This window comes from Grammomys surdaster, unplaced genomic scaffold (assembly GCF_004785775.1).
Source record: "Grammomys surdaster isolate TR1022 unplaced genomic scaffold, NIH_TR_1.0 64, whole genome shotgun sequence".
NCBI lineage: Eukaryota > Metazoa > Chordata > Mammalia > Rodentia > Muridae > Grammomys > Grammomys surdaster.
Window position 1 is genome coordinate 13,408,800 of NW_021604566.1, and position 12,281 is coordinate 13,421,080.

At 39.4% G+C, this 12,281-nt stretch overlaps 1 protein-coding gene across 3 annotated transcripts in view; it reads left to right on the forward strand.

Annotated features, from left to right (window-relative positions):
- The window catches only part of Slco5a1 (solute carrier organic anion transporter family member 5A1), a 114,731-nt gene that overhangs the window by 62,980 nt on the left and 39,470 nt on the right, over window positions 1-12,281 (forward strand). For 2 of the 3 annotated variants that reach the window (XM_028770236.1, XM_028770229.1), the window contains exon 4: window positions 6,664-6,828. The exons of the other annotated variant lie outside the window; for it this stretch is intronic. In XM_028770236.1, the coding sequence (XP_028626069.1) occupies window positions 6,664-6,828 (165 nt within the window). The remainder of the gene's footprint in view (window positions 1-6,663; window positions 6,829-12,281) is intronic. 3 annotated transcript variants of the gene reach the window in all.

A 12,281-nucleotide genomic window follows, 5' to 3' on the forward strand; every position in this document is an offset into this window, starting at 1 on the left:
ACTTAAACAGAGCAGGGGGGAGGGGGAGGAGAAGGAGATCTTTTTACCTTGCTGACCAGGAGACTCGTTCTATGGCCATGTTTTCTCCCTTCTTCACTCTTCATGTTCTGCTCTGTTTAAGTTCTTTCCATTCTAATTCTTTGTTTCATTTCTGATTCGCCTTCATTTCCTTGAGCCTTTCTCTGTTTTCCTGTGGCAGGCCATCTCTTTTTTATTTGGGCATCTAGATGGTGAACTAAAAGACAAGTAGCAATAGGCCCAGCTGAGTCTCTAGGAGTGAGAGAGAGCTCTACATTGTATACCCAGTGCAAACTGACCGTGGCGTTACTCACATGAGGAGTCTCCATCACACAGACGGATGACAATGCTTGTGAGTGCTGAATCTCAGCAAGCAAGGCCGGCCCATGACCTGCTGACTCTTACAGATGCCATTCGGGCCCGCCATTTCCATTTCTGGAACTTAGTGGCTCAGAGGTTCTGTGGCTAGGCTAGAAGGTCACTTCAATGAAGCAGGAGATGCTGCACACAGTGCCTGTGGGAGGGTGGGGGTTCAGGACGTAGAATATTTTTGTGGGGTCTCATCTTTGGGGAGCCCCTGGAGTCATTGGTTTCAAGGATAATACTCAGGAAATAGGGATAATATTTGTCTTAAACTGTGAGGTAAATCATGCTGGTTGGTGTCTCCACCACGTTTTTGACTCACCCATGGATTTAAAAGTACAGTAATGCCAGGCCTGTTGTTACTTCTCTTTTAGCTCATCATCTATCTGTATGTCCAAGTGAAATCAGGAGAAACACTGTATGTATACATACAATACTTGCCAAAGATGGAGCCAGGAGTTTTCATGAAGAGATGCTCAACAAAGCTGCTCTAATGTGACTTTAGCATATACAGATACTGAATGATGACAGAGAGACCAATGTCGCACCTTGCAGAGCCCTTGCTTGGGGAAGGCAGTGGACTTGACCAAGAGACAGAAATAGAAGTGAGGCCAGAAGCTGGATCAGAGATGTCATTGGGATTTCTTTGGAAAAGTGAAAATTTAAAAGATATTGAAAGAATAAAATTGATGGGTTATATTTACTTTTAGAAAAATGAGACAGAGGAACATTGACCTGAAAGCTGAATGCCAGCTGGAAGAAACACACACAGGCAGGTCTTAGGGGAGGGATTTTCTTGCAACTAAAAGAGCAAAAAATCAGAATGTAGATGGAAGGTTAAAGTACACTGAAAGTTGCATGAAGTGATTAGCATTCATGCATGTGAATTGGAATCTTGAGGAAAATGTGGAATTAAATTAGGTCTGGTCTAGTAATATGAGCTAGTATATCAAAATCCTTGGGCTGCTGCTTTACGAGGCAATTCCTCAGTTACTTACCAATGAAGCTTTTGAAAGACTCCACCCCATTCATGCGCTGTATCAACAAAATACTGTATTTGTGAATACTGTATTCTCTTAATAGCATGTTAATTATTCTTTAATGGACTTTTAACTTATAATCTTACCTAAATCTGCTAGGAATTGTTTACATTTATTTTTTCTGACTTTTAAAAATTAATTTTGTAGGTTAGCATAGAAAGTGGTGGGGTTTCTTTAGCTTTGAAGAGCTGTCATTCAGGTGAGTATGGATCAGCCATTCTTAGCTCTCAGTGTGTCCCATGTGTCTGCATCTTGGACCCCACAGTTCTTTATCTGCTAGGTTGTCTCGTCAGCCCTGAATTTGAACATCTTTCTTAGTGTCAAATGATTAAAAGCCTGATCGCCGTCATTGTCATGCCACACCTCTGTCTCTTGACCTTCACAGCATCTTCAGTTGTATGATGACACATTACACGTGGCACAGAGGAAGGGATCTAGAATTATTCTCTAGAATTAAACAATAGACACTGGATTGTAAATCCATGGATGTAGCAGCTTCTTGTCCAATGCACTTATTAAAGCTATGCTCTTGAAGTAGTTTCATATATACACAGAGGCTTCGGGCAGGCACAGAGTCTTGGTGATTTAGTGATGAGCCTCCAATAATTAACATTCTTTGGAAGTTGTGCTTGCTGGCTCTTCATACTCTCATGTTTTTCCTAAGTGCAAGGACATTCTCCCACATGACCACTGGGCAGACATCAAAACTCAGAAATATGCAGTGAACAGTTTTCAGTATCTATACTACAGGCCTGTCTTCCTAGTTACGCCCTTTATGTTCAAAGTCTAACCCAGGAGCATGTATATTTAGTTTTTGGGTCTCTCTCTATCTTGGTCAAATTTTCATCTTCCTGTTCTTCATAATCTTAACCTTTTCTCAAAAACATAGGCTATTATCCTTGTAGAATATTCCTTAGTTGGGGTTTGATGTTGTCTTCTGGCATATGTACTTTTAAAGGCTTAGAACAGAAACAATGTTATGCAAAGTATACCCAAACTGGGCACATAGTATTAATTTGACCATTAATCTGGTTGATGAACCCTTTGATCCCTGGATAAGGTTGCATTTGCTAGGTTTCTCCATGCAAAAGTTAGTAGAGTGCAATAAATCAATACGTAATTTATAAATGCCTTGCAAGGGAATATTTTGAGGCTACATAAGATCAGTGAACTCCCATTCTTCTTAGACATTATGCTTTGTTATGTCACAATGTAACATCAGCAAACACGGAAATCATTTCTAGAAGATACATGGGGTTGGTTTTGTAATAATGTGATCACCTATATGTGACTTCATTTTATGTTTGAATGTCTGTATATAATGGCTACTGTTGATGCATTAACTTTGAGATCATGCCAAATACCTGTAATCATGCCTAGAGCAAGCATCTTTGCTGTATGTATTTTCTCCTGAGCTCATTCATCGCAACCACCTGCAATTACCACAGGAGACCCCCTTGGCAGCTTATTTGACCTTTTATGCTTTGGATGTAAAGTCTGGCTGTATGGAGAAGGTTGGCCCTCAACTAATAGTTCTTGTGTCTTAGCCTCCTAAGTACTGGATTATAGGTGTATAATACCTTCATTGTGCCTGATATTAGGGACTTTTTAAATAAGCAAAATCACCAGGAGAACATATAATGAGAAAACTGTGACAAACTATCGTGACAAAGACTCACCTTTACTATGTCAGAGCTGAACATGTTTTCAACTTCTTCTAGGAAAGGGGTGTGGATGACAGGAAACGGGGTGTGGAGGACTTGCCACCTTGAGTGCGGTTGTGAACGTGCATCTAGTGTTAGTTTTAGGCTTACAAGTGAATTTTATCAAAAAGCTAAATCTGCCAGTACAATTCGTAAACAAGGAGGACTGGATGTATGTTGTTTCTGTTGGATTTTCACCAAATTCTTTTGGCATTCATTGAGCTCAGAAGATCCCTGTTCATTGAAGTTATTTTTCACTCTTTGTATTTTCTGATTATACTTTGTGTATTCTGTCTCCCAACTCTGAAGTCAGACATTTCTCTGTTCCTTTTAGTAGAAAATGACTTTTACAAACCCAGAATTGCGTGATGGATGGACTCATTCCTACTGCAGTATCATTATGTCAGGCTTGTTTGCAACAATGTTGCAAATAATATGGACACATCCAAACACATGCATGCATCTGTGTGTGTGTGTGCATCTGTCTGTGACCTGTCAGTCAGCCTATTATAGCTTTTATTTATCTGTTATAAATCATCTATCAATCTGTTCTATCATATCTGTCTATCTATCTATCAATCATCTATTTACCCATCCATCTATTATCAGCTAATATATCTCTTCTATATATATCTGCTCATCTAATTGGTTCATGTGAGTACCTTCAGTACCTATCTGCTCCTTCTGTCTACACTTCAAAGTCCTTTTCTGGCAGTTAGTAATCTGATTTCTTCAATTCTTCAATGTAATTAGTAGCTCAGTTTCTATATGTAAAAAATACTCAGTCGTACCAGCCCAAGACAACACTAAATTCTTTGGCTCCTTCAGGGCATTTGGGCAAAACACTAAGCCCAAGTCAGTGGTTATGGAGGGTGAAAGGAAGAGTTATTGAAAGTCTAAACTTCATCAGATCTTTTTAAGTAACAACCAACTTTAGTTTTATTTATTTATTTATCCAATAAATTTTTAAAGAGATAAGAGAATGTTCATATATATATATATATATATATATATATATATATATATATATATGTATATTTTCTTACCCTTAAAGCTAAAAAACTGTTTTACCAAACCAAATGTCTCTAAAAGACACGTAGATGGATACATGGCTCAGTAGGTTGCAAGCATATTCAGGTGGAAAGATGGCTCAGTGCATTACAAGCATACATAGCTCCTGCAGTGCAGACACTAGCACTCTGTTCCCAGCTTCTGTGCAAACATGTGCCTGTAACTCCAGCTCCAGGGGACCTTGATATTGTGGATCTCCAAGGATACCTGTGCTCCTGTGCATATACTTACACAAAGACATACACAATTAAAAAGAAATATATCATAAAATTAAAAACAAATTTGAGATGATGAATATGACTTAAAATATTCTTGTGATACAAATGTTTTCATCCTGTCTTTTAAACTTCCCTTTTCCTAGATGTTTTAGATTCAATATTTGCCTTTTAGCATGCCAGCTAAACTTTATTACAATCTTTGAATGTTGCTAATCTTACAATATGATGTTTTAATATAAGGTTTACAGGGAAAACTTATGAAATGATTTAGTTGTTTTTCTTTGGTGTGTTTATCTATGTTAAAGGTCAAGTGTGCATGTTAGCTTCCCCTAGAGCCTTAAACCTCGTAGAGTTAGCTAAGACCCAGAACATTACATTTAACTAATTACTGCTTGATGCTACCTATTACTCTCTACTTCCCAAGTCTTAGATCTGGTTAGTGGGAGGCTATGAATTATAGTGCCAATAAAAGCCAACCAATCCTAACGGAATGACTTTACTATGTTGTAATGTAAGGGATAAATGTTTTCCAAGATTATCTTTTCCATGGAGGTACAACAGTTATGCAAATGTATATCCATTCATTCTGCAAAAATGAAAACCACAGACATTTATAAGATATGAAATGTATCCCCCTTCCATTCTTCATCATGATTCTATAACATAAGCCCTTAGGAATATGGTATTAATGTATTAAGAAGTCCTCATTTGATCTAAAAATGCATTCTTTTGGCTTGTTTCATTTTTGCTTAAATATGATGATATGCACATATTTATGTGTGTTTCTTTAGCTCGCTTTACTCACCAATATAATACTTTTTGCAATTCTTTTGTGCTAGCCCATGTAGCTGTTTCAATTTTAATGACCACTTCATGTTAAATTATATGACTATACCATAATTTGTTTGAACATTTCCCATGGATGGCCATTTAGCTGTCTCAGATTTTAATAGTATAAGTGATGTTTATCTGTAGCACATTCTGTTAAATAAATACCTGGACCTAAGGACGCGATCTTTCTTCTTGAGAGGCTGCCCAGTAGGTGCTGAGCCTCATCTCCGGGTTCTCTTTCCCTTTAGGACCTCATGGCCTTTTGTTCTTCCATCCAAGGTACCTGGGAGTGGTGACTCGATGTCCTCATGCCTTGCCACTGCTTTAACTATGAATACTTCCTGTTTCATAAACAAGGCTGAAGGCCAGGTGCCCAGCATCCTCTACCTGCTGCTCTGCTCTGGGCCTCTGCAGTGTGGGACCAAAGACTTGCCAACTCTGAAATGCATCTTGGACTTAAGAGATGGTTCAGCTGTTAAGAGTGCTTGTTGCTTTTTCTGAGGACCAAGTTCAGTTCCCTGCTCTCATTTTGGGTGACTCGCGCCCACCAGTAACGCCAGCTCCAGGGCATCTGTTATACTTTTTTGGATTCCTAGAGCAACCACATATACCTATGCATACATGGTCTCTCTCTCTCTCTCTCTCTCTCTCTCTCTCTCTCTCTCTCTCTCTTCCTCCCTCTCTCTCCTCTTGCACACACATCTACACGCAAGTAAATAATAAATTGAATTTAAAAAAAGAGAACTGTCTCTTTTCAGGAGAGGTAGCTGGGTGAACTTGAAGCTATAATGTTGGATTAGCTCACAACTACTTTGTATATTAAAGGAGTTTTAGGGTCTTAACAGAAAATGTGATTTACTTAATGAAAAAGGCAAAAAATTAGTTGAAACTTTTTTTTTAAAACAGTAGGAATTATATGCTGTATAATGTTTATGAAGATGTTTGTATCTGGGTATGCTTTTAGATGCTATTTCCTTCATTATTCTGGTTTTGAATTAGAAGAACAAGAATGGTTTCAAGTATCATCAGAAGCAGGGTAATGGTCGCATACACCTTTAATCCCAACACTTTAGGCAGGCATAGGCAGGCATAGGCAGGCATAGGTAGGCATAGGCAGGCATAGGCAGGCACAGGCAAGCAGATCTCTGAGTTTGAGACCAGCCTGGTCTACAGAGTGAATTCCTGGACATTCAGGGTTACACAGAGAAACCATGTCTCACCCACCACCCCACACTCACAAAAACCAAACCAAGCCAAACCAAAATCAAAACCAGCCACCAGTGCTTTCTGTTGTTACTTTCTTGTGGAGAAGGTTGCCCAAGGACTATTTTCAGTTCATTAAAAGCAGAGAACTTCAGTTTTCTTTTATTTCCCTTCTCTCGTTTGTAACACTCATGTATCACTTCCTTCATTTTGTAGACCTACCGAGAGCAGCTGTCAGGATCTTAAGCAACATGACATTCCTTTTTGTGAGTCTGTCATACACAGCTGAGAGTGCCATTGTCACCGCTTTCATTACCTTCATCCCCAAGTTCATCGAGTCACAGTTTGGTATCCCAGCTTCCAATGCCAGCATCTACACTGGTAAGGCACTGCCACTAAGGCTGCTTGTAACCACGGCCGATGTGTCCGAGGGAGTGGTGACCGGTCTAGCGTCGCTCACATGTGTGCTGCCGGCTCCTGCTGCCCCGGAGCTTGTGATGGGATGTGGTTTCTTTGATACTGATTGTATTCATGGGATATATTCATTATCTTTGTTTTGAAAGGGAAGAATATTGGATATTTATGATTTTTTTGTGGATCTTGATTAAACAGAATAAAATAAGTGACAAGGTTCAAATTTAGATTTGTATTGATCTTCTTATGGATTAGCAGGGATCTTTAAGTGTTAAGTGAATAAGTTGGTGATTTAAAAATCCAGATCAGTTCCATGGTTTCAGGGTTTTCCATTCATAAACCTGAATAGATTTCACTTGAGGTACTGAAGATGCATGAGATTTAAAGAGATACTTTGTGAGTTTTATTTTAGTTGTTTCATGTCCAGTCAGGCTGGACATGACGTCTTTGATATGTGTACTTGTAGGACTTAGTGCTCAAACCTTATTGGGTAGTAAATATGATACTTAGTAATATAGGAAAACCAATTCTCAGTTTTAGGAGAATTACAATGTTATATAATATCTTAAATCTTTCCTTAGTGGTAATAGAAATGGCAAATGGCTTTGTCTACAAAGAGCTTAATTTACCAATAGCAGATAATTAAATATTTTTGAATAATAGTAAGTTTGAATAAATAGTATTTTTTCTAATGTAGCTTGGTTTCCTATTCCTACATTTAAACCCAGCATGCTTGAATTATCTAAAAATAAACAGAAAAAAGTATATTCTGTAAGAAGAGAAGTTGATATGAAATATCTGTTTGCTTCATCTTGTATATAGAAAGGCATCCAAATTGGTCATGTGTCCATGGTTATAAACCATGTAATAAATAGTAAATGTCTGCAGACTGCTATAACTTGTAAGTTAAAATCTGTTTTGCTTTTCTAGCTTTCAAAAATACTTTCCTCTATTAATGAGACATCCCCAGATCATGTTTCAGCATGGCTAACAGAAAATCAAAGGCTCCTGTTCCTAGTTTAGTTCTTACACTGGCCTTTGTTGAACAGTGACTCATGGAGAGGGAATCCAAGAGCTTCTGCGACTGAATTCAAAGCTGTAGGATACTTGCACACATTGCCCAGACTAAGCTTCAGTATAAAAGGTGTGACTAGGAAGAAGGTTCATAGCCGAGTGAATCTAGTGTTTTCTATGTTACACAGAGTGCTGCAGGGCTGGTTACCCCAGCTATCCTTCTCCAATCACCCTTACTACCTTAGCATGCTCTGTAAGACTCCCTGAGGGAGACTCAGATGGTGTCTTTCTCCAGGCTTATTTGCCTATGAAACTCAATCTTTTGTTTACTCATTACGATAGGATATTGTTATTTATGTATTTTTTGTTTGTATGTGTGACACTGTCTCAATATTTCATTCCGCTTATTTTGAAACTGATCTCATTGTGCAGCCTAGAATGATCCCACGGCCTCGGTCTCTATGTGCAGAGATTATATCTATGTGAACTGTCACATCTCACAGAAACTTGTCTTTCTGTTTTTTCTCTGGTAAAATGTGGGACTCAGTCATGTTTGTCTATTTCAGACACACTAGGAAGTACAGAACTGTCTGGGTCATCTTTCTATGTACAGTTTTCACTCCCGGGCTCCAGGGCAGTTTGCAGGTGTAAACAATTGAATGCGGACCGATGGGGCCATCTCTTAAATGCAGGTAGAGAAGAGGCTAGTTTATTCTCTGAGGTAAAATGGAGGAAAACTTTCAGTGCAATCCAGAGGGTTGGATATGTAGTCCCCAGCGGCAGATAGAGACATCTGTCTAAATGAGGCTGTTTACCCCTCCTCCACAACACAATGCCAGGATGAGAGAAGCCACGTGACCAAGCGCAGTTCCATTCCGGTCACAGCATCCATCAGTGTCCGTCCTCTGTCATCTGTTTTAAAATGACGGCTCGTGCGTTTCAGAATTCACAGTCTTTGTCCTGTGTTTCCCAGTGGCTTTGGAAAAAGAAGGTACTTTCTCTTGATTATCGTCGTTTGACTCATAGACGAGAAGTAAATTCAAGAAAAATTCAGGCTGACCAAGAGCAGAGGAGCTTTATTAAGTCACAGTAAGAGTAAAAGCAGAGTGATTTCTTTAAAGCTCTTCTTGGGCCTTTGCCTTGCTATGAATCACTTCCTTCTTACCCTCTGAACACAGATTTTAATTTTTTGAAAGACTTTGAGGGTTCTTTCTTGTTGTTGTTGTTGCTCTCTGAAGCCTTCCTATAGATGTGAAATGAAATGGAGAATCATGAATTTTTTTTCTGGGGGAAAAAAATTCTTCTACAATAGCGTCAATTTCTTTTCTTCTTTCTTTTCTTTTTTTGAGATTTATTTATTTATTATGTATGCAGACAGTGTTCTGCCTGCATGTATGCCTGTAGAAGAGGGCACCAGATTCTATTACAGATGGTCATAAACCACCATGTGGTTGCTGGGAGTTGAACTCAGGACCTCTGGAAGAGCAGCCAGTGCTCTTAACCGCTGAGCCACCTCTCTACCCTTAATTTATTAACTGACAAAATTTTCAAATAATTATTCTTTCATAGTTTTTTTTCATTGGACCCAGGATGTCATGTGTGCTGGAAGGCCCTCCACCCCAGACTTACCATTTATCTTTCAAAAACTGTTTAAATAACTATCTTAACCCAACTATCTCAACACAATTTTCTTGTGTTGTGTCATAGGGGAAAATGTGCCAGACATGTCCTGGAGATGAGTCTGTGAACACTGGCTTAGTCATTGTCCCTCCATACCAGCTCTGGACAGGGCTTTGTGCCTTGGACAGGATATGGAAAGATAAAGACCCAACCAGGCTCCCCTTGCTCAAAGTAAACTTTATATGTTTACATTACAAAAAGAACACTGCAAAGTGATGGATATTATATTTCACTTAATATATGTATACAATACATACATATTTGGACAAACCACATTGTTATATAAGTTTTGTTAGTTAAAATTAAATAATTAAAAATAGATGCCCCCACCCCCACTCCACAGGCTGCTTTGATAGAAGATTTTGGCTCCAGAGATTATTTTGGCTGGCAAGAGAATGGTGTTTGAGTTGTTTTCATGGCAAAATATAACTAAGCTATGTATCCATCCATCTATCTATCTATCTATCTATCTATCTATCTATCTATCATCTATCTATCTATCTATCATCTATCTATTGAATGATCTATCTACCATTTTTCAATCTATCTACCTACCTATCATCTATCTGTATCATTTATCTATTATCTATCATCTATCTACCTATAGATCATCTATCTACATCTGTCATCTATCTATCTATCTATCTATCTATCTATCTATCTATCTAATTTATTATCATCTACTGATCATCTATCTAACGGTCAAAATTGTCTATTTAGAGTTGGAGGAGCAGAATGAGTAAAGCAGGTTGATGGAGGTTGGGGAGGGGATAAGGGTGGTTCTAGTGGGAGAAAAATGAGGCAGAAAGAAAATGGGAGCAGATCCTGGGAAGTTTAGAAATAGAGGAGCCAGGCAGACAGGCCGGCAGGCAGACAGGCCGGCGGCCGGTGGGAGGTCGGGCAGGGCATGGGGGCCTGATGGTTTTCTCAGGGAGCGTCAGCACTACCCAACTTCACTATAGTTACCCTGGAGGACTCCTGTGTCCAGGCAGAGATGATGATGTCAGTCCCTGATGAGAGTGTCATCATAGCATGACACTCAGTCTCATAGCGGTTCTGTGTGGCCTCTATTCAGGGGCAGGATGGTGCTTCAGAACACGCTTTCTCCGTACTCAGCCTCCTTGATAACCCAGTCAGAGTCACATTACTTGGATAGAATATGATGAAGTTGATATTTTGGTGGGAAGAACCGCCAGTTGGACACTGACCTTTTAATAGCCTCTCACCTTCTGTTTTCACGTCCCACGCACCCGCAGCTTCCTGATCCTGGTTTTCATGTCCCATGCACCCGCAGCTTCCTGATCCTGCCCCGAGAGCTTTTCCTTCACTCTGTGTGCCCTTCCACTTTCAGGACTCACACATGGCATTTGTTGCATACAGAGTACTAAGTGTTTTCCACAAAAACGGCATTGTTTAATCCATGTAATTGAAGCCTGTGCTGTAGGCATTGTTAACTATGCCCATTTTTCCAAAGAAGGAAACAACCTCTGGGAGGTTTAACTAACTTGCATAAAGGTAGGTAGATTCTAGAGTTGTGTATTTCTCAGAGACTACAATCATCATCCAATGTCTTAACTGGAGCAGTAGGAGAGGCACATGTGATTTGTCATTCTTTCCGACCATTCAGTCTTTCACTAGTCTGACATGTTCTGATGGAGTCCTACGTCTGTCCCATGATGCAGGAGCACGTGCTGGGTCAGTGGCATTTGTCTTGAAAGCACTGTGACTTTTCTGTGTCACCTTTGCCTGGGATCCTACCCTTACACGTACATAGTGACAAACAGTTGAGACACAAAGGCATGTTACAAATGGCCTTGGAAAATTGTTTTGTCTCTCCTGTCCAGAGTAATCAAATCCTCTTCTGTGGGAAGAGGATTAGGTTAGGATATGAGGTTTTTTGTTTTTTGTTTTTGACTTTGCTGTGCATTTTAGTTACAGATTTACAGTTTCCTGGCTGAAATAAGGCAGCACCCTAAAGTTTAAACCGAAGTCTTGGACAGTCAGCACATGTTTAGATGCAGGGCAGCTTGAACCTGCATGGACTTGGGTCACTTTTCTGTGAGCAGTTGTAGCATTTTTAAAATCAGATCTTTTATGTTATCAAGACAGCTGAAAATTCAGGTTTGCTGTCATTTTTATAAATATTGGCATATATTTTCTTTTTAACATTGATGCAGATGCTCCATAAACCGTCCCATTTCCAAGGTTACAAAATGACCTTGACTCAGATCTTTGCTGGCGCTACAAAGATAGTTCTGCGCACCAAGAGAGAAGGAGGGGCTAGTGCTCGCACACCGGCGTCCCGTAGCAGCTGCTGGACTCTGCTCACTAATAACCCTCTAGTCCGAGTTGTGAAGAGTATGAGCTGCCAGGAACTACAAACAACTGTTTTAGGCACTTTGTCTTTTGGGTAGAGAGATATTCATGACACCAAGATATATTTGTCTATCTTTAATGCTCAAGAAAGTTTTTCTAATTTAAATATTATTATTGTTCTTGTGTGTGTGTATGCATGCATATGTGCATGTGTTTGTGTGTCTGTGTGTGTGATTGTGTGCATGTGTGTTTGTGTGTGTAAGTGTATATGTGTGTTTGTGTGTCTGTGTGTATATAAATTTGTGTGTGTCTGTGTGTGTATATACAAGCATGCATGTGTCTCTCTGTGTGTGTCTATATGTATTTGTTTGTATGTCTGTGTGTTTGCATGTGTATTTGTGTGTGTGTGT